General features: G+C 41.0%; 1 protein-coding gene across 4 annotated transcripts in view; it reads left to right on the top strand.

Annotated features, from left to right (window-relative positions):
- Faxc (failed axon connections homolog, metaxin like GST domain containing) overlaps positions 1-24,297 on the top strand; it is a 72,999-nt gene that overhangs the window by 3,331 nt on the left and 45,371 nt on the right. For all 4 annotated transcript variants that reach the window (XM_023564088.2, XM_063233285.1, XM_063233284.1 and 1 more), the window contains 3 exons: positions 3,053-3,188; positions 14,896-15,092; positions 23,153-23,376. In XM_023564088.2, the coding sequence (XP_023419856.2) occupies positions 3,053-3,188; positions 14,896-15,092; positions 23,153-23,376 (557 nt within the window). The remainder of the gene's footprint in view (positions 1-3,052; positions 3,189-14,895; positions 15,093-23,152; positions 23,377-24,297) is intronic.

Raw genomic sequence — 24,297 nt, 5'->3', positions numbered from 1 at the left:
CTACTACACCGACTTAACCTTGGTCCATAGCTGAGTCTCTGAAATGGAGAATAAAGTTGAGAATTATTAGAATGTTTAACAATGAGTATAACCAAAACATATATTTTGAGTTTTGGAGGTGGTTGGGGACTTTCCTGGACTATTTTGGATTTTACCCATTTTTTTTCTTCACTACCATATTTTAAAACAGGTCTTGTCCCAATCCTCTGTTTTCCCTGGTGGAGATACTCTGGCAGCTCTTAAATTCAGTTGGCACTTGGAAATTTGTTGTCTGTAAATTGAATGACTAAGTAATGACTTAATTACTAGTAGTTCATTTTCACTTTTGCTGCTCTAGTTCAACCTGTCCTAGAAAATTTAGTGAATCAAAGCAGGCCAGGGTCAGCAACCTCTGATCCCCATGGCTCATCCAGTGTGCAGAAGCTGGCATCTGTGATGCCCTTAGCCACGGCAGTGGAAACTCTACCAGAGAAGCCAGTTTGCACTTTCCAGGCATTGTTTACACACTCACTTTGTAAGTTGCGTCTGTACAGGAAGCAACCCCCACATCGTCCTCTATCTTGAGCTAGAAGAAGGTTTCCGATGTATGGAAGGTGGGTTCCGGTGCCAGATGTCTGGGTTTAAATTCAGATTCTGCGTTTAACCAAAATCTGCCTCCGAAGATTTTGTGGCAAGTTATCGAACTTCTCTGAGCTTCAGATTTTTTTTTTTTGTAAAGTATAAGCATGGCACAGTGCCCTAAACTTAAACTATAACAGTAATTTCTAGTGCTACTGTCAGAATTTGATAAGTTAAGTAAAGTTCTTAATGAGTCAGTTTTCTCATCTGTGATAACAATGATAGCCTTTTTGTAGAGTTGATTTAATGTATTAGCAGTATGACATGCTCGGTTTGTTGTGTAGTAAACATTTAACAAAGGTTAGCCATCACTAGCTATTATGGTCCAATGGCTTGAGTGGTCTGAGTCAGCTGTCTGTGTTAATAAAATAGAGGCATGACCCATTTGGGTGTCTTTGAAGTGCTTAGGAGCTTGGGAACTGGAGTTGTTACAGACTTGATCTCAAATTGGTGCTCTGTGGCAAGTTATCGAACTTCTCTGAGCTTCAGATTTTTTTTTTTGTAAAGTATAAGCATGGCACAGTGCCCTAAACTTAAGCTATAACAGTAATTTCTAGTGCTACTGTCAGAATTTGATAAGTTAATATGTATGATGTGTGTAGAGTCATTGGCATATGGTTGCTGTATAATTAGCATCCATTCTTACTATGGTATGGCCCAAATTAACCATTAGAGGTAGACTGTTGTGACCAGTGAAGCAGGGAACAGGGAACTTTGCATTTATCTCCTCTCCTTTGAGTTCTTTAATTTTTGCCTTTCTAATTTATATGAAAATATCACTTTGTAATATGAGTTGTTTTACCGGACAAGATCAGGTGTTTGATCGGCAAGTCTACGGTTTGCTGTCTAGGAACATGGTTGAGGTGGGTTCTTGTTTTTAATACCTGACTTCACACACATTTCATCTAAATGAAAACCCTTTTTTCCCCCTTTGGTAAATATTGCTGGAAAAACAGCAAATGTTTTTAGTTTTTGACTTGACTGATGTTTTCCTGCTGACTCTCTCTGAGCTCTTTAAATTGAATGCATCGTTGGGCAGTAACTTCTGAAGAGAATTCACTTTCCGAAGTGGTGGTGCTGAAGTCGGTGAGCACCAGTGAAGTGGTGATGAGCTTGTCTGTGCTTGGGCAGAAGTATGTGTAGAATCCCACGCGTACTGGGATTCATGCCTAAGAACCAAAGCTCAGGGAGGGCCACGGCAAAGAGTGAAGTTTATCTGACTGGTGACGGTTAGATAGAGTGAAAAACAGAAATTGTGAAAGGTTCCTCAGGGGCAGTACGTCAGTGGGGCTGTGCGGAATGGTGACATTTTGTAAGGGCATCAGACTGTATCTCTTTGGATGAGAACACATTTTACTACTCTTAATTGATGCTTGACTGCTCACTAAATATTTCCAGATGTTGCTTTATTTAATGCACATGATAAATCAGTGATCATCAATACAGAATTGGTACTGTCCTCCTGCTCCAGGGAAGGGCTGTGGAGAGGTCTGCAGCGATGCGGCTGATAGGAAACAGGGTTTGTACTTTCCCCCAGGTGTCCCGACCTGGAATCTAGCATTTGTTTCTCTGTGTACTGGCCACTAAAACTGCCCATGGAAGTCATCCTCGTCTCAAAAAGTAGTCGAGGAAATAGACGTGGGGCTACGAAAGAGAAAGGAGGGAGGCGGGGCACTGGGAGTTTATGCTGTGTGGCCAAAGTGAAGACTGAGAAACACAGAGAAAGAGAGAAGAGGGGAGGGAGAGGGAGAGAGAGAGCAGAAGAGCCAGGTTCTGCTACCGCAGGTGAAGGGTGAGGACGTAGGCGGCTTAGGAAAGCGACGAGAGTATCTGTTCAGTCTCACATTCCCTGCAGACTCGCGTCACAGCAGAGTAAATCTCCTCTGTACTCCTCACAGTACAGACTGAAATGGCAAGAACACAGGCACTAAGGACCTGGTTTGATCCCAGTGCTGTTGTTTACTAGCAGTGTTGCTTTGAGCAAGTTAATCAGCGCCCCAATCTTATCTATAAAACCAATTCTTATCTATAAAACATGTATTTTATCAGATTCTTATGAAGATTAAATGAATTTAAGACTGTTTAAGAATCTCAGAGCTGTGTAGGGTACATACTGAGTAAGCACAAAACACCATTTTTCCTCGTCCACCTTGGGCCTGGAAGCTGGAGAAGAGGTTACCTGTCCCGTAGTCAGCAGAAGGTGTGACTTGTAGTTCCTCCTGGGAGCCACTGGGTCAGGGTGACAGCAGGCTCTGTAAGGCTCTCTCAGGTGACCACGCTCCTTCTGCTGCTCTGGGTGTACTGAGTCTCTGTGATAAACCTCGCTGCATGAGCCTCTAGGACTACAGCCCCGCACGTCCTCTCTAGAACTAAGGGAAATGAACATTTCACATGCAGATTGTTCTTCATTTCTGTTCTGTTTTGATTTTGACAGGAAACAACAAGAGATTGACTCCAAAGATGCTATTATTTTGCATCAGTTTGCAAGACCTAACAATGGTGTCCCCAGTTTGTCTCCATTCTGTTTGAAAATGGAAACTTATTTAAGGATGGCTGACTTACCCTATCAGGTACTTGTTTGAAAACATGTTTTATTCTCGTGACATCAGCATCAGTTTGGGGATAATTTTAATGTCACATGGCAGATGACAGAAAAGGTGGAGACTGAAAGTAGAATGCCCAGGCCTTAGTGAGACAGAAATGTTCCATTCAAGGCCTGTTGGTTTTTACATCCACTTAAGTGGTCAGAAGGCCGTGGATACATGAGAGCCTGAGGGCTGTGATATTCCCCCTAACAACGAGTAGATGGTGGTTGATGGCTCCAGTAGGCCTCCTGCACAGCTGTGGAACAGTGAGCGTGCTGTTTCTGATGACTTTTTCCCTTTAGATGTTCATTATTGACAGCATTATGTTTTGTTTCTTAGGAATCTGAGGCTAGAGGATCTAGTAGCACCAGGTAGACGTCTACATAGTTTGTGAGAGCTTTTTGATGTTCTGTTTGTGTGGCCGTTTATTCATTTCAGCATTAAGGAATGAAACAGGTGGGCATGGTGGTTCATGCCTGCAATCCCAGCAGGCACGAGGCAGGAGGACCACTGCGAGTTCAAGACTAGCCTGGGCCACACGGTGAGCTCAAGGCCAGCCTACTACCTAGTGAGAGCTTGTGTCAAAAAACCAAAAAAGGAAGAAAAGAAAAGAACTTATAGATAATTCCTTTCAGAGTAATACTTGAGCTGTGTCTCACCAATTTCACATACTGTGTTTTCATTGTTACTCAATTCTATTTTTTATATTAATATATGTTTATAATACATAATAATACAGTCATTATGGGGAGTTGGAAACATACCACATCTGACGATTCTGTTTTATTAAAAAAATTCTCTTACATTTTCTTTTTAGCTAAGTTCTTGCTTTATGGAATATTTTAAGCTTTGATTTTTATAATAATTTTACTTTTATGGTTAGATAAAATAGTCTCTGAGATTGACTTGTTTGAAATTTACTGAGGATTTGCTTACTGTGTGCTTTTTAAAAATGGTGAAAGTAATTAAATAATTATGTATTCTAGGGGTATAGAACTCTATATATCTACTTGCTTGAATATGATTGGTGTATTGTTTACACTTTTTTATTTTAAAGAGGGTAAAATTAAACACAACAGAACAGAAAAAAACAGAATGTAAGAAAGCAATGTAAGAGACATAAATTTCAAAGCAAGACAATCAGAGCTCTTCATTATCTATCATATTGTTTTCTTCCAAATAGTTGACCATAACTTCACTTACAGACAATTCACATGAAACAACATAGTATAGAACTGATCTATCTGAACAAGGTGAGGAAAATGTTTCAGGTCTTCAAGATCAGACAACAGGGAAGTCAACAATGGCTTAAACTTTTATTTGTGTTTTATGATCTGCCTGGGAGTAGTTTCTGAAAAAAGTTAAAATACTTAAGTGTATTCATTCATTTATCTCTTGTCTTTTATCAGTTTCTATTTTATGTATTTGAGGTTATATTATCAGGTATATATAATATGAAAAATCACATCTTTTATTATTCTTCATTTCTTTTCTAATATATAATATTTCGTGCCCATTTTTGCCCCTTGTCTTAGTTACAAAATACCTGATGCACCAAGTTGGGAAAGGAAAGGTTTTATTTCTTACAGTTTTTGGAGCTTTAAGTCCATACTCAGTTGTTTCCAAGACAGGGTGGCATGACGGCACTGCAGTTCATGGCGGCTGCCAACAGCAAGGCAGAAACCGGCAAGAGAGCAAGACACACCTTCTTCCTGCCATTACATCACATCCTAGCTCCACCCCTAGGCCAGTGTAGCACTCATACATCCAATCAAGTGCTAGATAATGAACCAATCACAAATGCATAATGCAAATGCGTGAGACCTGGGGGCAACCAACGTAAACCATGACATCCCTTATGCTTCAGATGGATTCTTTAGCTTTCTTTTGGTTTGTATTTGCTTTCTCCATTCTCTATCTTTTTAGATTTTTGTTTCTCATAGGTAATGTATGACTTACACTGAATTGGAGAGTCTTACTTAGTAAGTTTAATCCATTTACACTTATTATAATTATCATTTTAAGACTTGTTAGGACATTTTGTTTAATATTTTTCTCCTTTCTATGCATTGCTTTCTTGGTTTTTCCTCATTTATTGCTTTCAATGGATAGATAAAAGTTTTTTTCTTGACATTTAAACTAAATTCTATTTTTGTTGTCACAGCAGTTTCTCATAAATCCAAATTTGTGTTTGTTTATTCCTATTCCCTTTGAAGTTATTAAAGTCTGTAGTTACCCTCCAGTACTAGAAATCCAGTATCAGTTTGTGTGTACTTTGGGTCTGTCCTTTTTTCCCAACCCTCATTCTAGTTGTGTCGTTGTTGTCTAGCATTTTATTCTGAAATTTTTGCAATCTTTGCCATTTTTGTTTGCTTTTACAGAATGAACTTTATTAAGTTATTTGATTATGTTTCACGCATCTTATCCTACAGGATTTATCTTTTTTTTTTTTTTTGTCTTTTGTGTTTTTATCGGTACCGGGGATCGAACTCACGACTGCCTGCTTGCAAGGCAGGTGCTTATGCTGCTGAGCTAAATCCCCAGCCCCAGGATTTATCTTTTTATTTGAGTGCTTCATGGGTGCATATTGTCAGAGTGATCCTTCCTTTAGGGACTTTGCATCTTATTACCATCTATATTTACCAAGTCCATGTTCAAGATTCTTCTCCTTCAGTGCTATAAAATACTACTTCACTCTCTTATTGAGAAATCTGATATTAATTTTTTCAGTAGGACTGGGGTCAGAAATCGGGGCCTCTTGGAGATGAGGCAAGCACTCTGCTACTGAGCAACATTCCCAGCCCTGTTGTTTCATTCTTTTAGAATTTGATTTTAATCTTGATATTTGTAAGATTTACTTAGAATGTGCCTTAGTATGGGTCTTTATGTATCTTTTTTAGTCATTTGTAAACTCATCACTGCAGGTCCTTGATTTGTTTTTAATTCTGAAGAATTAATGCTCAATTGTCTTAAAATATTTTTTCTTTTATATTTGTTTTTTCCCTTTTTCCTGTCTGCTGTTGTCTAGATATCAGAACCTCTGTTTTATTTTCTGTGTCTGTGGCCTTCGTATGTCTCTGCCTCCTTCAGGGAGTGTCCTTCTCTGAGCCTTCATTACGCTGGTCTATCCTGTTCTTGTACTCACTGTACTGTTTGTCTCCGCTATTGACCTTTATTTCAACTTTTGTCTTCCTTTGATAGTATTTGTCCTTAGTTGGTATTACTGATGATCTCTTTCTCTACCGCTGGAGGATAGTTATGCTAATTGAGTTTCTATTCTGGCCTAGTAATTATGCTTCTTTTCATATGCAGTTAGTGCATTACCGCGTCCTGTAGTAGGGTGCTCCCCAGATATCTAGCTGTTTTGGCTTGAGAGCTGTGTGCCTGTGAGGGAGTTTAAGAAAGCAAGGAAGGGAGCTCTGGGGACCTCTGTGGAACACCACAGTCCTTTTGGTGTGCTGCTGCTTGTCCAGATGACTCCTGCTGGCCTTGGATTGCCGTTTGTCTCATGTTAAGTGACAGCTCTGGGATGAGGTAGTGTGCTTAGGTTGTACTGTCACATGGTAGTCTGTTCCCACATGATATTCCCCCTCCAGTTCTGGGCGTCCTCTTACGGGTGCTTTCTAAGGTGGTATAGTTGTGGAATGTGGCTGTATTGATTCTCATAAATCACTTCTGGGGTGAGACAACACACATACTGGGCTTGATAAGTGCTGTGGAAGACGTCCTTGGCCAACATGGTAGAGCTGCATTGAGGCTAGACTTTGGGTGGAGGGCTCGGGGATGGTGCGGCATGTTTGAGAACAGAAAGAGAATCTTCAGACCAGGAACTAGAATGCAAGGGGTGGATTTACAGAGAGAAGCAGGGAGAAGAGTATGTGAAAACTTGCTAATGTACCTGTGGAAGAGAAAATAGCCATAAAAAACAGACAAGACTTGAATCATCTAAATGCATTGGATCAGATTCCAAAGATCATTGTTTAGCTTGATGCTGGCAGGCAGCACTGGAAGGTATGTGTCACTTAGGGACTTAAACTGTAAAAAGAGATCATCACCCAGCAGCTCCTTTTCCACTCATCATCACTGTTGATGAGCTCGCACTCACCGTGAGAGTTGATGACCAAATCATGGTTTTTTCTTACTGCCACCATTAGCAGCTTTCAAGATCTTTTGCTCTCTTCTTCCTTGATAAGGCAGTCCTGCTAGTTGCAGTTCCGTTAGCAGCTCTGGTCTGTTCTGCGTTTTCTCTTCTTTCCTTCAAGCCATGGAGCATGTACTGCTGCAGATCTCTTCGCTGCATCCTCCTCACCTTTGGTGTGACTCAGAGCAGCTGCTTGTGGTGAGTGTATGTAGAGCAACTCGGATTGCCTTGAAGTCTGCAGCGTAGTACGGAGGTCTTTGAGAAAGGGAATCACTTGGTATTCTACTAGATGGAGATTACTGTAATTAATATTTTGACCACCTTCCTTACATTTCTCTTGGTGTACACGAAGACATGTACATCACTGGGTATAACTGATTGTGTGAGAAGCAAAGCATATATATCATAAAGTAATTCTCTTGTGCAAGAGAGAAGAAAGAAAATCCCATTTGGAACTTTTTATTTTTTTGGTATTAGAGGTTGATTGATCCTAGGGCCTCTGTACTGAGCTGCATCACTGGCTCATTCATTTTTATTTTCATTTTGAAGAAGGTTTTTGCTAAGTTGCTGCGTTCCCCAGGCTAGGCTTGAACTTGTGACCTCTTGCTTTAGCCTCCTAGAGTGGGCTCAAGGGTATGCGCCACCGTACCTCGCAATAGCCATCGTTTTTGTTGTTCCATTTGCTGGTCTTCTCCCACCTCACTCTTTTTGGTTTCAGTTTTACAGACAAGAATTGAAAGAATAGCACAGTGAGCTCTCCAGGCCTTTAATCTGGATTCGCTGATTGCATGTTGTCTTCTTGTTTTATTCCTCTTATATAAACTTGCAAACATTTAAAAAAGACTATTTGAAAAATACTCTGCAGGGGCTGGGGACTTAGCTCAGTGCCATAAGCGCCTGCCTTGGAAGCAGGCAGTCGTGAGTTCGATCCCTGGTACCGATAAAAAGGAAAAAGACAAAAAAAAAAAAAAAAAATACTCTGCAGAAATCATGATATTTCACCCTACCATGCTTTCTGCATAAAATAGTTTTGTTCTGCAAACCTACAACACATAGGGATACATGGATTTTTTTGGGGGCATGATAAGCTCTTTTTTTTGTAATTTTGAAAAGCAAAACAGAAAAAGAATAGAAATATACAGAATTTCAAAAAAATAGTAGGAAATTGATATTAGCTAGTATATTGCATATTATCTTAGAAATAGTTGTTCATGTTACAAGATTTAGACATAAAAAATGATCACACAATGACAGCACAATCTGTTCTTTTTGATGAACTAATGGAGCTTAGTATTAATCTATGTTGTGTACGTATACATACATATATTTATATGTGTATACGTACATCCATATAAATTTTCTTTTTCTCCTTTCCCCTGTCCCAGTTCTTTCCTTTTGAGCACTTTCTTTCCCTTTCATTATTACAATATCTACTGTACATTTTGGGTAAGAACATGGATTTTTTCCAACATGTTATAATCCACAAAAGATGCTCCAGTTACTTCGAATTTAGCCAGTGTAAGGTATTTGCCGATAGTTCTGAGATGCAAAGAATGTAATGGATAGCGGATCAGCTGAAAGGCTGGGATGAACATAGGCAGTCAGAGCCGCACAATTCTGAAATCTCTTTCAGGGTTAGAAGTTCTCCATCTCAAAGTGGTAATGATGGTGATGTTAAGACATCAGAGGAAGGTGTGCTGTCCAGTACACCATGTGCATCTTTCACGTAATCCTAGGAGCTGTTGTCATCCTCCTTTTATAGATAAGGAAATTAGGCCCAGGGTAGATTCTGAGAGACTCAGAGAGGTCCATGGTCATACAATGAAAATCCAGAGTGCCTGGCTTAACTGCTTCCTGCTCACCTGGGACAGACTCTCAGGCAGAACATCACCTTGGAAAATATGACCTTCATCAACTCTCCTTAGTAGACTCGTCAGCCTCCAACTGCTTAAATAACAACTGAACAGGAGTTGTTAATATATTTAACAAAGTTAAGTTTTGTGTAATTTTTTTTTATTTAAAGATAAAAAGGAAAACCAAAAAAAGGTTAAAAATACAGATTCAAAAAAATTAACACTAAGAAATCACTGGTTTATAAATTACATATTGTCATCTTAGAAACAGTTGTTCAAGTTACAAAATCAAAGCATAAAAAGTGGACAAGTAGACAATGACAGTGCAAACCATTCTGTTCAATGAACCAACAAATGCTTAGTAATATGTTATCTATCTTACACACTTAAACATACATACAGTTGTATCCTTTAGAGAACTTTCTTTCCCTTTCATTTTTACAATAGCTATTATACATTTTGGATCTTAATACTCCTTCAATTTTTATTATTTTTTACACTGGAGAGACAATATGATATTTACAAATATGAGCCTTTTTTTTTTAAAATTACAGGCATCAAACTCAAGACCTTGCACTTGCCAGAAAAGAGCTTATGCCACTGAGCTAAATCCTTGGCCCCTAAATCTGAGTCTTATTTATTTCATTTATGAGGATAGTCTCAGTTTCCTCCGTTTACCTATAAAAGCCTCAAGGTCATCCTTTTAATGGCTGAGTACTATTCCATTGTATAAAAATACCACATCTTTTTCGTCCACTCTGTGGTTAATGGGGATTTTGGTTGTTTCCAAGATTTAGCTCTTACAAATTGTGCTGCTATAAATATGGGTGCACATATATCACTGTGACTTGACCTTTTCAGTTTTTCTGGGAAAACACCCAGGAGGGGAATAGCTGGATTGAATGGAACTTCCAATTCTAGTTTGTTGAGAATCTCCATACTGATTTCCGTAGTGGCTGCACAGTCCACACTCCCACCAACAGTGGAGCAGTGTTCCTTTCCCCCCACAGCTTCGCCAATACTTGTTATCAGTTGATTTCTTGATGGCAGCCATTCTTTCCAGAGTAAGATGAAATCTCAATGCTGTTTTAATTTGCATTTCCCAAATGACCAGGGATGGAGAACATTTCTTCATGTATTTATTTGCCATCTGTATATCTTCGTCTGAGAAGTCTGTGTTCATTTCACGTGCCCATTTTTGGAGAGGGTCTGTGGGAAGCTTGATGTTTTTCAATTCTTTATGTACTCTGAATATAAGTCCTTTGTCTGAGGGACTGCTGGCCAAAATTCTTTCCCATTCTGTGGGTCTTCTTTTCACTTGGTTGATGATTTCTTTTGAAGTGCAAAAACTTTTTAGTAAGATGAGATCCCAGTTGTTGATCCTTTGAAGTGTTTCCTATGCGGTTTGTGTATGCTCATGAATTCTCTGCCTAAACCTATGTCTCCAAGATTTTTACCTACCTTGTCTTGCAGTAGATTTAATGTTGCTGTTTTAATATTTAGATCTTCGATGCATTTTGTGTAATATATTTTTATTTTTTTAATTCAATTTTATTTTTGGTATGAGGGATCAAACTCATGACTTTGTGCTTGGCAAGCAGGCGCTTACAACACTGAGCTAAATCCCCAGCCTATGTTTTTATTTTAAAAGTAATGTAACCACATTCAAAAAATAAGTGGGAAAGAATAGATCACCTGCATCCCATTCACTATCTTGCCAATTTGAGCAAATTCATCTAGTTTTTAGTTAGATATAATTATAGTGGCTCTAAAACATTGTCTTCTACTTTTTCAACTTATAAACAAAATAACATTCTAGTATGTAATGAAAACAGACCAGAACTTCCATTTCCATTTGAATTGATTACTTAGTTTTATTTCTGTTCTTTGGTTTTGGAAAATGATCAAGATAAACTTGTACCAAGTATCCAGAGGAGAGGGTGGCCCAAAGATGGATGTGTAAGCAGTTTATTCTGTAAGGAGAGGAACGTGCATTGTACAGAGGAGGCCTGAAGTGGGGGAAGACAGTAGTTGTACCCTGAGGTGGTGGTTCACTAATGAGGTGAAAATGGAGCTGAAAGTTAGGTGGATAGGACTTCAGAGGGCAGGGAGGGATTCCTGTGAAATGTGAAGTGTGCAAGATGATGGGGCTGTGCGCGGCAGGTGAAATCCAGGAGCCCGGGGGATCTGTTAACCTGTGCGGCTGGTAGCAGTGTAGCAGCTAGACGCCAAAGGCCTGGATTGCTGTGTGAGAGAGTTAGAATAGATCTCTTAAAGCCATTGGTTAATTTTGAGCAGGAGAATTGTTGTGTTTCATTGTCTTGTAAAGAATTCCTTCTGATGGAGTTGTGGAGGAGAGAGTGTCTGAGAAAGACTGGAGTCTGAAAGGGAGGGATGTATTAGGAAGATACAGACGGTATCAACAGAAATCTGCAACAGATTCTTGGTTGCGTGGTAAGTCGGTATCTTTACTATGTAAATTATAAGACTCTCAGATGATGTCCCAGTGACTTTTTCAGGTCTGAAACATTTCTCCTTGTTAGCATCAGGGACAAGGTTCAGGGCTGCCATGTGTCATTATACTCTGTGCAGCGGTGCTTGGCCCAATTTTATCTGCTAAACTGTGAACCCCAGCATGCACTGCAGTTATCCAGAAGAGATCCTGTTTTCTAAATCGCACAAGGCAGCCCAAAAGTAACCGAAGGAAGTTATTACCCTTTTTTCAGGATAGGTCTTGTAATAAGTAATAAGACCAAGTATCAAGAGGCAGAGCCCATCTAAGTCCCCATTCATGTCCACTAAAGGCAGTGGTAATAGCTGGTAATATAGCTACTGTGTGCTCTGTTTCTCAGCCCTTCCAAAAGGGTGATGTTAACTACTAGTTTGAAAAGGCCAGGACCCTCAAGAATAGCTTAAGCTCAGTCCTGTGGGCACAGAGGCTGCCCTGCTCTTGAGAGATGCCACATCTAATCATAACCTTGTTATGTCACTGTGGCTAATTCATTGGTCAGGCATATTTAGTACCCTACATCATATGCAAGAAGCATAGTTCTGAGACACAGAGAAACTTAGAATTTTTGCAATATTCTGTTTTTGTCCCTCATGGTTAAGGTGTATTATTTTGATTTTGGGAAAGGCACTTACAAATTTTTTAAAAATTTAACATTTTATTAAAGGTAGGAAAAAAAACAGGCTCTGCAGGTTGAGTTTGGGCTGAGTAAAAATGGGAAAAGGGGAGAAAAAATGTTAAAACACTACCCTGCAGCGTAGGGTGAGGTTCCATGAAGACACACGCTAGCCACTTGCAAATCTTGATGGATTTGTGCACTAACAGTTTGAGCAATAGTCACCTTGGTGAGTCCTCAAGTATTTGATACAATGAGTAGTAATTGTTTCCATGTGTACACATTTTTGAGCTTCAATACTAAAATTGAGATTTGGCCACTGGTGTAGAATGGCTCTTCATTGAGTTTTCTGCCGTAATTACTGTTACAAAGAGATGTCTTTTTGTCTGATTCTTGATCCAAATGATTTCTTAATTTTAATTTTGTTTCCTTGGGAGGTTAGGTCAATGACAGCCTGTGGACCAAATCAGGACTGTGAGTGGAGACAGGTTGCTATGTTTAAATAGTTGGAAATATAGTCAAAGGACAATTTTGTATTCCATCAAATCTGATTTCAGTGTCGTAACTAACCTTTGGTTGGAACCCAGCGCACTGATGTGTGTATTGCCCATGTACTCTCCTTTTTTGTTGTTGTCATTTTAAAAATAGTTTTCTTTTAGAGTTAATATGTGCATTACGGGGAGCAAAAACTCAAGAAGTGACAAAGTCCTTCACAGTCGTAACTGCCGTGTGGGTCTCCTGCTTCAGCTGCAAGATTAAGTTGCAATTGAGACTGTTTGTCCTGCCTGAAATACTTCCTCACCAAGTCTTTAGAGAAAACTGCTGATGTCTACTATAGAGAAATAATCTAAACATAAAAGCTTGGTGTATTTGAAATTTATCGAATGCTGTCTTTTAGAAGAAATTCAACTTTATTGAGATACACTTGACATACAGCTGACTGGACATGTTCACTGTTAATGTTACCAAGATAACGATGCCTGCATTGCCCTCAGAGTTCCTGTACCTCTTTGAAATTCCTTAATGGTGCCCACACTGTGCCCAGTAGCCACTTTCTGACACTATAGATTTGTTTTTATTTTTCAGAGCTTTTAAAAAATGGGATCTTAGGATGTGTATACGCCTGTGCTATTTGGCTAATTTGACATACCAGAGTTATTTTGTGGTTTATTTATGTTGTGGTATGAACAGTTCTTTCCTGAATAGGATATGTTAGACTTGTTTATTCATTTACCTTTTTTGGGGGGCAGTATTAGGGATTGAACTCAGGGTCTCACCCATGCTACATAAGTGCCCTAACACTGAGTTACCCTCCCAGCCCTTTTCAGTTTTATTTTTCAGACAGGATCTTAGTAAATTACCCAGGCTGGAGTTGGACTTGCAGTCATCTAGTTTGATCTCTGAGTCACTACAATTACAGGCATTTACCTGTACCTTTATACGGTGTATTTGTATCTTTCTGTGTGTCTGATAATTGCTAGTAAATCTTTTATGAACTTTTGCATATATTCTTTGCACAGACATAAACTTTTTTGTTTTGTGGTTAACGCTTAGTAAAATCATTTGATGATAAGACAGGTGTCTCAATACCTTTTTAAGACGTTGTCAGACGGTTTCAAAGTGCCTGTATCATTTAACAGTTCCACCTTCAGTGGTGGGAGTACTGCAAATATTTGTTATTATCCAACAGTGTGTGGATAACGTACAGGAAGAGTTTGTAAAACTTTGATTAATTTAGGTTGTAGACTGCAGAAAATTTGATTTTAACAATCAGTTTTGAGATCGACATTATCTCGACATGGAATTATTACTACAGTCTTCTCCATCAATGTGGTTTAAGACTCTGACTGCACAATGGGCAGTGTGTGTCACCTTGTAGTTTTAAGTGTTTGTAAAGTAGGCGACTCCAGCTGCTACACCATTTTGGGGTCAGGGTCCTCTGAGATATTGCCCCTCTAGCATGCATACAAATCAAAGGATAGATTGTCAAGAACACAGATTTGAGGGCACCATTTCTAGGATTCTAAGCCAGAGGTCTGGGCCAGGACCCAGGAATCTGCATTTTAAGAGGCACTGGAGCTGGCTCCATCACATACATTTGTGATATCTAAGGATTGTGATTTGGGTTCACTTGTTTGCTGTGTAGTGACATTATGCATTACTCAAGTGTTAGATACTAGATTTCAAATACATTCTTTGGTTAGTAGCCTAGTCAGACAAGGCTCCTCATTCATCATGCGTTTTCATTTTTTGTATTTTTGGATAGTTTATACATTATAATTAGCTTGACCATTTCAGGATCATTTCAACCATTTCGAATCCTCTACTTCATGTCCATTTCCTGCTCCTGTCCCAAGGTAGATTATTTTTCTTCGGTAAACCAGAATCTAGAACCTAGGATAGAGTTTATGGGAGTAAATCGATGTTTTTTTTTATGGCTTAAAGCTGAGTTTATTCATTTGAATACTACAGTCACTATCATACAGAAAGCTAGAATGTTTGTTTCTGTAAAATATACAGTGGAATTTAAGTAAAATAATATTTTTCTCTTTTTAAAAATATACTCTGTTTAGAACTATTTTGGCGGAAAACTCTCTGCTCAAGGGAAAATGCCTTGGATTGAATATAATCATGAAAAAGTTTCTGGCACAGAATTCATAATTGACTTTCTGGAAGAGAAGCTTGGAGTGAATTTAAACAAAAACCTCGGCCCACATGAAAGAGCTGTGTCTCGAGCGGTGACCAAGATGGTGGAGGAGCATTTCTACTGGTGAGTTCCCCTCTAGGACTCTCCCCATCCTTTTGGAGTTAACCCAGGTTTTGTGGCATCTTTCAGATGCTCCTCCCACCTTTTCAAAAGTTCTCTGTTAACAGTTTGACTGACTTTGGTAACAATTCTGGGTGTCTAGACCAGTGGTCAACACACATTTCATCTTAGGGGGCCAGCTAGTAAATATTTTGGCTTTGTAGGCCATGTGTCTCTGATGCAAAGCTCATCTCTGCTATTTTATCACAAGGCAACCGTAGAGAATATGCCAGGGAATGTGCCTCATTGTGTTCTATAAAACTTTATTATGGACACTGAAATTTGAATTTTACTTAATACAGCATATAATTCTTTTGATTTTTTTTTCTAACTATAAATATACAAAAAAAATGCAAAAGAAAAATGCAAAAACCCCCAAAAATCTAGCCTGTGCACAGCAGCTTGCTGGCCTTTGATCCAGGCTGGAACCATCCTCAAGGAGAATATTTCAGTTGGTTGGGCTCAGGGCTCTTCACCAACACACAGTGCTGAACTAGGGTGCTATCACATCAGATACCCAGAGTGAGGGAAGGAAGACTAAGGCAAAGAGGGATTCCCAGGCGAAGTAAATTGCACAGCCTGTGTGAGACTGCTGCCCGTTTTCCTAGGCAGGCAGAGATTTTGTGTCCCAGAAGTAAAGCACATGGTCTGTAGTCTCCTTGCCCACATTGCCTGATTCCCAGTTGTGTTCCCCGAGTGAAGCATCACACAAGCTGTGCGGTTGTGTTTGTTTCTCCTGATGTGTTGTAGCCTAACAACCCTAGGGTTAGAGTTGGCTGCAGCACTGCCTGAATTAAGCAGATCTGATTCTTCGTACTTTGCAAGTGCGTTTGTCGTGTGGGCTTTTTGCTCATTTGTTCATTCATTTTCTGGCATTTTTGCCTTTTTCACTGTATTCAAATAGATGAGAGAAAGTTTCGCCTGATTTCTAGAAACCTTCTCTTGTCCCAAAGGTTTAACAAAGAATTGCCAGGCCCACTCTTGTGGCTCTGCTAGTCCTGGGCCAGACGCTGGCCTGCAGTTTCCCTGAGTGCCTCCCCCGCTGAGGGACCCCCTTCCACGAGGCTGACTGTGGTGTGCTCCTCATGGCTGCCTGTCTCACCCATGCTGTTCTCTTTCTAAATGCAGAACTTGCCTTTCTCGTCTCTGAGATTTGAAGCGACCCACTATTTTCCTTTTCCTCCTCCTACTTTTGCTTTTTCCGCAGTTTATTCTGGACTGGCTGAGCTCCATTTCCTCTGTCCCCTCAACATGGCAGTGAGGGAGTGGTGAGCAGAGCCGGGGCTAGGGGAGAGGAAGGAGGCAGCGGTACAGAGTCACCCTGAGGGATCCGGAAGGAGCCTGGTCTGGGCTCTCAGAGTTCAGGAGTCACAGGAGGGTCCACAGTGTATGGCTTGCTTGGCTTCTGGGCTATGGCCCATTTCACTAGTTGGCTCCAAACCCAGCTCCGCAGTGATGGAGGGAAAGGAGGAAGCACACAGGAATGCCTTGGGCCTGCCAAAGCGATACCTTACTTGGGAGCTTGGCTCCTTGATGTGGACAGCTGTATTACAATCCACTGCCGGAAAGGCTGAAGACCCTACATTGGCTGTAACATTACATTTCTAGAGTGGCATAGGGAATCCATATTTTGGTGAGAAGGCTTTTGATTCAGCAAAGTTTCCAATTCCTACGTGTCACTGCCTTTTGCTCTTGGGTGTGCACTGTTTTATATAGCGCTAGTGTCTGGTAAAAGTTCATGACTGCCCTCCACTCTCCATCTCTTTCTCTACCAGCCTCCAGCCAGTGCGGGGTGGCAGGCAGGCTGTGAATGGGTGTGAGGGGAAGACGAGTCGACAGCTGGTGTCACAGAGGGAGGGATCTAACTGTATGGACCAAAATCCTTCAAATGCTTGGAGATTTGCTTGGCTTATGTGTAGGCTCTTCTGAGAATAATTTTATTGCTCTAAGTCACTTTTTAATTAAAAATTTTTTGTGTGTGTGCGCTCTTCTTTCTTATTTATGCTCAAAAATTTAATCTTCAGTAGCAGAAGAAAAAACAAATCTATTTCTTCAAGGCCTTAGCCAAGGGCAGCACTTTGGGTGGAGAGTCTCCCACACTGTTCCCTCAGTCCTGTGTCCTCCGTCCTGCCTTCTGGTCCCGGAGACCTCGAACAATTCCTGCACCTGAGGGGGTGTGAGCCTAGCGTAAGATCTGTTGTCAATGTGGGGAGAATATAAAGAGCATGAGATTTCCATGAGATCTTCTTAAATTCTGACAATCATTGTGACACTAAGTTGTGGTTCTTCTCATATAGATGGGAGAGGAAATTCAGTAAACTCACGGTTTAATGCAATGACTTAATGGAATGAGAAGTTAGATGTTTTATTTTGACCCAAAAACTCAAAAGTGTTCCACTTCAGGTATAATTTTCTGAAGAACAAAGGCTATAGACATCTGTCATTATTATGTCACATATAGTTTTGAAGCCCTGTTTCAGGACTGTTCAAACAAGTGCAGTCAGCTGTAAAATCGATGATTTTTCTTGCATTCAGAATCTGTGCAATTATGTCTCAATTGCATTATAAAAACTTTTCCTGATGATGCACAAGACATCTTTTTCTTATTCTCTTTGTTCCTCTGCCTGTTTAAGTTAGGTCCAAGGCCGGGGAGCTAGTGTGAAGAAACGCTTGGGAGACAAGGTGTTAAACTAATGAAATGAAACTGAATTTTGATAACACATTGTAATTTTTATGTGACACACTGCCCCCGTGAGGACATCAGTGAGTTCTTTAAAATTTCTTCCAATCCACAGAGAGGTGTACAGGAGGACGTCACTGTCAGATTGCTTTAGTCACCTATAAAAATATAGGCATTCAGATTTGCTTCTAGGTTGGCCATAATTTAAAACATTTGAATTTGGCTTTTTAAATTTCTTCTTGATGCTGGGAATCAAACTAAGTGCCTTTTGCATGCTAAAGCAAGGGCTCTACCTCAGAGAGACATCCCTAGCCTGAGCTTGGCTTTTGATGTGGTTTCAGTGACTGAGAGAGATAGGATGCTTTCATAAAATAATCTTACAAGAAGGTCTGTTCTGAAAGCCAGGACACATTCCTTCTTACAACTGGATCCGTGTATTTCCTTTTCACTCTTGTACTCTGTCCAGTTTTAGCTGTAGGAAGGGTTAATCTAATGCTTGTGAAATTGCAGAAGCATCGCATCGACTTCTGCACCCCTGGCAAGTGTTCAGAGTAGACACAAAAGACGGCATGGATGTAGCCCCATACCAAGGAAGGCATTCTCCTGACCTTGAATGGCCGTGTTCTGAGACTCAGAATGCCATGCCTTGCAATTTCCTGCATATTAATATTTGCTTCTGCTATAGGTCTTACGTCAAGTTCGGTTATAATGAGACACATCTTCATTAAACGTCAGAGGTCAGCATTTTTTTTTACTGTTTTCTTGATCTCCTTTAAAAATTTTCAAGCATGTTATATTCTTCTAAGATAATGGTCTAAACACTCTTTGACCCTATTTTTGCAGGAGAAATTAGATATATTAGTTGTGATAAAGAAATGTGATCTCAACTTCCTGAAATACTCATAAATGATAAATTACTATAATTGCTCAGCCCAGTCTGATTTCCAAATTGGCCCTCTCTGTCCTCTCTAGTTAATAAGTCATGCTTTCCTGTGAGTGGGCTTCCCAGTGAAGAGGGAGGAGCCGGAAGAGCAGAAGCCCCTTTATGCTCCATAGCCACATCTCTCTTTTCATTTTCTACTTAACTTTGTGCCATCCCTTAGAAATACTGCTTAGCTGTAGTTGGTGCAGAGTGCAGCGTTTCTTCGTTTGATCAGCACTTCACTCCTCAGCAAGCTGAGTGAATGATCGCCAGGGCCAGGCACCGTGTCCCTATCCTCCAGTGGCCCAGAGGCTGGGAGAGACAGCAGGCCTTTGGAGTCTTGTTGGAGACAGAAGTTAATATCACGACAGAGTCGAGGGACAGCTGGCGTGGACAGCAGTCAGGGAGGGTCAGGATGTCCAAGCAGAGGGCAAGAAGGAAGTTCTTGGGGAAGCATCTTAGCCTACTCAGGTTGTCATGACAGAGTGCCACAGCACAGAGATGATTTCTCAGGTGTGATGATGAGAAGTCAAGGTCAAGGTGGTGGCAGATTTGGTGTCTAGTGAGGCTTTGCTTCCTGGCTCACAGATAACATCTTGCTGAAATCTCACATGGCAGAAGAGGTGAGGGAGGTCTCTGGGCTCTCTCTTTCTCACTCTCTCTGATGTTAGTAGGGTGGTACTAGGAATTGAGCCCAAGGCCTGGGGCATGTCAGTAAGATTTCTCCCACTGAGCTATACATTCTCTCTCTCTAAAAGTTTGAGACAGGGTCTTGCTAAGTTGCCCAGGGTGGCCTTTGGCTTGTGATCATAAAAGCTGGGATACTGATATGCACCAATATACCTGGTTTAGGATCTCTTTTAAGGGAGTGTTAATCCTATTCATATTCATGAAGGGTGTGGTCCTGTGACCTAATCATCTTCCAAAGGCCCCACTTCCTGATACCATCATATTGGAGATTAGGTTTCAACAGGAATTTTGAGGGGCATAATATCCAATATCCAGCATGGAGGTGTGTGTGAATCTGTATGGCCGGTGTGTAAGGTGCACAGGAGGAGGTGCAGGAGATGAGGTCCGAGGAGGGTGGACCGCAGAGGGGTTAGGCCGTGGGAACAGAGGAGAACATCTCCTAGGATTTGTGAGGAAGCTTTGGAATTCTGGCTTGGTTGCCAGAGAAGTAGGTTTGAAGGAAGCCAAAAAAGGTCAGTTTTGGAAATGTTGGTTTGCATTTCCTGAGGTTGATCCACATGGAATCCATGGATCTCAGGAGAGCAGTCTGGGCTGAATGTGCATCTAAGTCAGTTTGACATCTTAGATGTAAATCTGATTACCCCATGAGTATAGAATACCTAGGTAGGAAGCTAGAAGAAAAACCAAATAGTTAAAAGCTTGGGAACATGTGAGAGGTGGGAGGAAGAGCAGTGGGCTGTCAGCCAAGAGAAGTTCCAAGAAAGAGGGCAGCAGCTTTAGATGCTGCAGAAAATTCTGGAAAGCTAGATAAAGGACGAAGGCTTATTTGAATACTGCATCATGGAGATGATTGTGACTTGCACAGAGTGATTTTGGTGAAATGAAGGGGTTCAAGGATGGCGTTCTCAGAACTTCTGGTTGTGAGAGGAGGTGTGTACTTAATTCTAATGATTTAGAAACAAGGGTAATGGATGTTTGCTACCTGTCCTAGTTGGGTTAGGAATCTGTGATCCACTCATTTTCTTTGGTATTTACAGTTGATACGTACCCCGCTTGGCTTGATCCCTGAAGAGTTGGCCTGGCCCTGATTTGCCTTGTTACTGGGCTTGATATTGGGATTAGTAAAATAGAGAATAAAGTAATCAGGAGGAGGACAGGAGGGAGGAGAGAGGAAGACCAGGCAGTTTCTGAAGTTCTTTATACCTGCAGAATTCTGGTTGGACCCTGTATTCCTTCTTCTGGGCCCTGCCTACAAGCGGACGGCTGCAGCTAGAGAACCTTACACCTCCAGATGGCTGGACTCTTGTCCTGCAGAGCCCTGTGGCCCGGGAGCAGCTGTGTCTCCCATTGCTACCTGCCACTCCCTGTTACGCCCTCATCTTCTGCACGTGCCCTCATGTGCATTTTTGCTCTGCAGAGGAAATGGAGTCATTAGGTAGGAGCCTCTGTACAGCTTCTCCTGCTTGCAAGCCTTCTTCCTATATCTTGCTAAGCTGCCCCTTTCAGCCTGGCCTTATCTTCTAACTTGGTCTTTTCTGAACACTATTCCTCACCCCAGAAGCCTCCTCAAGTGCTCTTTTCTTACAGTTTAAAAATTGCTACCAGTGCTCCATCTGCAGTCTAAACCCATCTCCCGATTTCTCAACTTTATGCTGTAAGCATCTTCCCTTGGGCCGTGGTGTGTCCATGGACCTTCAGCTGTAACTGATTAACTCATCTATCATTGCCAAGATTTGTTCCTCCTAGTGTAGTACAGTATCAGTCGAGTGGTGTTATGCCTTTGAACCCTCATCAGCCGAGGAGAAAGCGCCGACTTTCTTCTGCACAATCCCTCCAGCCCCTGGTCAGTAGACTCTTGACTCTCCATGTTTCTCTCCTGCCTTCCCCATTCATCCCCTCTGCTGTTGCCTCAGTCAGTGGATTGTTACTGTTTTTTTTTTTTTAACCTGGTCTCAGCATGGTTTTCTAATCAGGCTTCTTATCAGCATTGCCACAAATATGATCTCGTTACTAGACTGCTTAAAACCTAGCAGTATTTACCCTTGGCTTTTGGGTAAAGTTCTGCTCCCTTTCCTCACCTGTCCTGACCTCCTTTCCAGCCTCATCTGGCCCAGGCTTCCTCCTGCATATCCTGGCCCCACTCACACCTCCTGGTTCCTGCAGGTCAGCAAGCGGCTGGTGTTCTTTGTGCACCCATCTTTTCTCCTGCTCTCCTTCGTTGTGCTGAGGATGAAATCTGCATGGCCTACAAGGAATTCAGTTACTCTGCCTTTCAGCCTGTCAGCGTACAACTGTGTTCCTCATTTTTACACTTTAGATGCTTCCGAGATGCTGTTATTTATTGGTTGTACTCGGTATTGAATGATTTAGTTTCATCCTCAGACCATTGACCTCCAAAGTTATCGAAGATTACATAATCTTTTAATTGTGCAGCTAGAATCAGAGTGCTCAATTGTTTTAATGCCATGTGAAAATACAATTAGAATTAGAGTGCTTAATTATTCTAATGCAGTGTGAAAATTGCCACCTTAATTACTGCAGGTATAAAGAAAAACAAGCAAAAAAGCATTTGTTTTCATGTTTATATAGAATTTATCATAATAAATGTGCAATATTTTATATCAGAAGGTCCACTGAATGCTTTTAACTGTGCACACTAATTACCACTGTCATGTACTTTTTTCCTACTTTCAGCGAAATCTATTTCTTGACTCCTTGATATTTTATTTTAAAAACTTACTAAAAAGAGTTACATGAAGATTTCTAACAATATTTGTGGCTGTTCTTTTTAAAAGGTAACATAAATAATCATGGTTTTAGTGCATTGAGTATGTTAAATTGGTTATAGGACTTTGCAGTAAACACCAGGAATGTTTTTAAAAGATTTAGAGACACCCATTTCTTTCTTATTTTCATTAATTAGAGAAGAACTAAAAAAATCACAGTTCTAAAAATCAGAGCTGTGTAAAATGGTCAAAATTGCAGTCTTTTTTTTTTGTTCCTTTGTTTGGTTTTTTGAGTCTCACCATGTAGCCCAGGTTGACCCTCCTGCCTCAGCCTGTGTTCACTTTAAAATCCTGAAGAACACACTGAGGTAGAGCTAATTTTCAGGAGAGCAAGTCATTTACATAATACTTACACTGTATGTAATTTATAATATACACGGAAAAGTATACCTTTTCCCTAGCCCTCTGTCACAAAGGCAAAACAAAGTTTTAAAAAATCTTTTTATATTGAGAAATATAAGATTCATAGAGTACATAAGACAGCATGTAGCTTAATTAGTACAAAGTACAGACCTGTGAAACTGTCCCTATGGAAGTCACTGCCAAACGGTTCCGTGTGTTCCCGTGGGGGATGCACATCCTGAGCAAAAGACTTTACAGGAGGTTTCTTCTTGTTTTATGTAGGTTCCATAAAACAAAGGCTAAGCCTGGCATTGAGGGATGTTTGGAGGAGGAGTTTGAGGGTGGGTGCCAGTAGAGCTTTGGTGGAGTAGAACATATGATATTGTTACCTGGATTGTTTTTTACCGTTTCTCTCATAGGTGCAGAAGTCTAGGCATCACCTGCCACCTGCTTTGATATCTGCCTTGCAGATTGCTCTTTGTTGTAGCTGCAATTATTCTGTTCCTTCAGAATATGTAAATTGTGAATGATTCACTCAAAAGTGGCTCTGTGGAGCTGATACATACCTGATGCACAGCAGTAACATGTTTCCACACAATTCCAGGACGTTAGCTTATTGCCAGTGGGTGGACAATCTCAATGAGACCCGGAAGATGCTCTCTCTTAGTGGTGGTGGTCCCTTCAGTAACCTGCTGAGGTGGGTCGTGTGCCACATAACGAAAGGAATTGTGAAGCGCGAGATGCATGGCCACGGCATTGGCCGCTTCTCAGAGGAAGAGATTTACATGCTGATGGAGAAGGACATGCGGTCTTTAGCAGGGCTTTTGGGTAAGGTGCCATGCCTTCTATTCTGTATTTCCTTATTTTTTGCATGCCTAGTAAAGCACTGATGATTTGCTAACATAAAGTTTATTTTATGTCCACGTCCACATTCGCCCCATTTAACTGAGTCCCCTAATTTTCAGGAGCGTGTGTCTTTCTATTTAATCACTGGCATTAGACTGTTCCTAATGTAGGATGTGGAATGTTCTTCAGCACTGGACTTTGACTATAATGATGCTGGCATTTGGGGATGTTCTGTGAGAAAGGGGTGATTTTGAGCAAGGAAGCTCTTCTAGTTACATCCGGGTCAGGGTCCACCTTGTGAACACATCTGCTCAGGATGTGTGCTTAGGCGGTGCGCCCATTGACAGTGCGGAACGCTTGAGGGATGTGCTGGCCGTGCTGCTTCTGACGTATTCAGGGGTGTGCAACACCTGCTGTTTCTCATCCCTCCCATTTCTGTTTGTATCCTAGCAAGTCTGAGCTCTTGGTTTTGTCCTCATTGCACACAGTGAGCTTCCTTGTGTTTGAGAAGCACCCCAAAGAGAGCCATGTGTGGAGGCAGCCTTGGGTGGACGTGTTCCTGGCCACCTGGCTGGTTCCAGGTGGCTAGAGCTGTAGTTCTGATTCTAAGCTATGACAGTTAATAAGACGCTCACTTGAATTCAGGACCTTTTAAATGTGAAATGAAGTCTTTAAGTGGGGGCAACTAATGTATACAGAGCCAAGACTCTGTGTGATTTGTCCTTGGGGGGATGTTAATTTTGTCTGCAGGTGACTCCCCCGCCCCTCCCGCCTCCTATAGTGGCAGTAATTTTCAGATTCGCCTTTGTCCCTATTCTGTCCCTGTTCTGGAGCATGTTAGCTATCTGTCCTCCATTAGAAAGTGGGGTTTGGAATTCACTCTGTTGAAGCCCACCTGCTGTC

This window comes from Cavia porcellus, unplaced genomic scaffold (assembly GCF_034190915.1).
Source record: "Cavia porcellus strain 051 isolate PalLab524CR breed Dunkin Hartley unplaced genomic scaffold, mCavPor4.1 scaffold_22, whole genome shotgun sequence".
NCBI classification, from domain to species: Eukaryota; Metazoa; Chordata; class Mammalia; order Rodentia; family Caviidae; genus Cavia; species Cavia porcellus.
The sequence above is the reverse complement of the archived record's forward strand: the minus strand, read 5'-3'. Positions and strand labels throughout refer to the sequence as shown.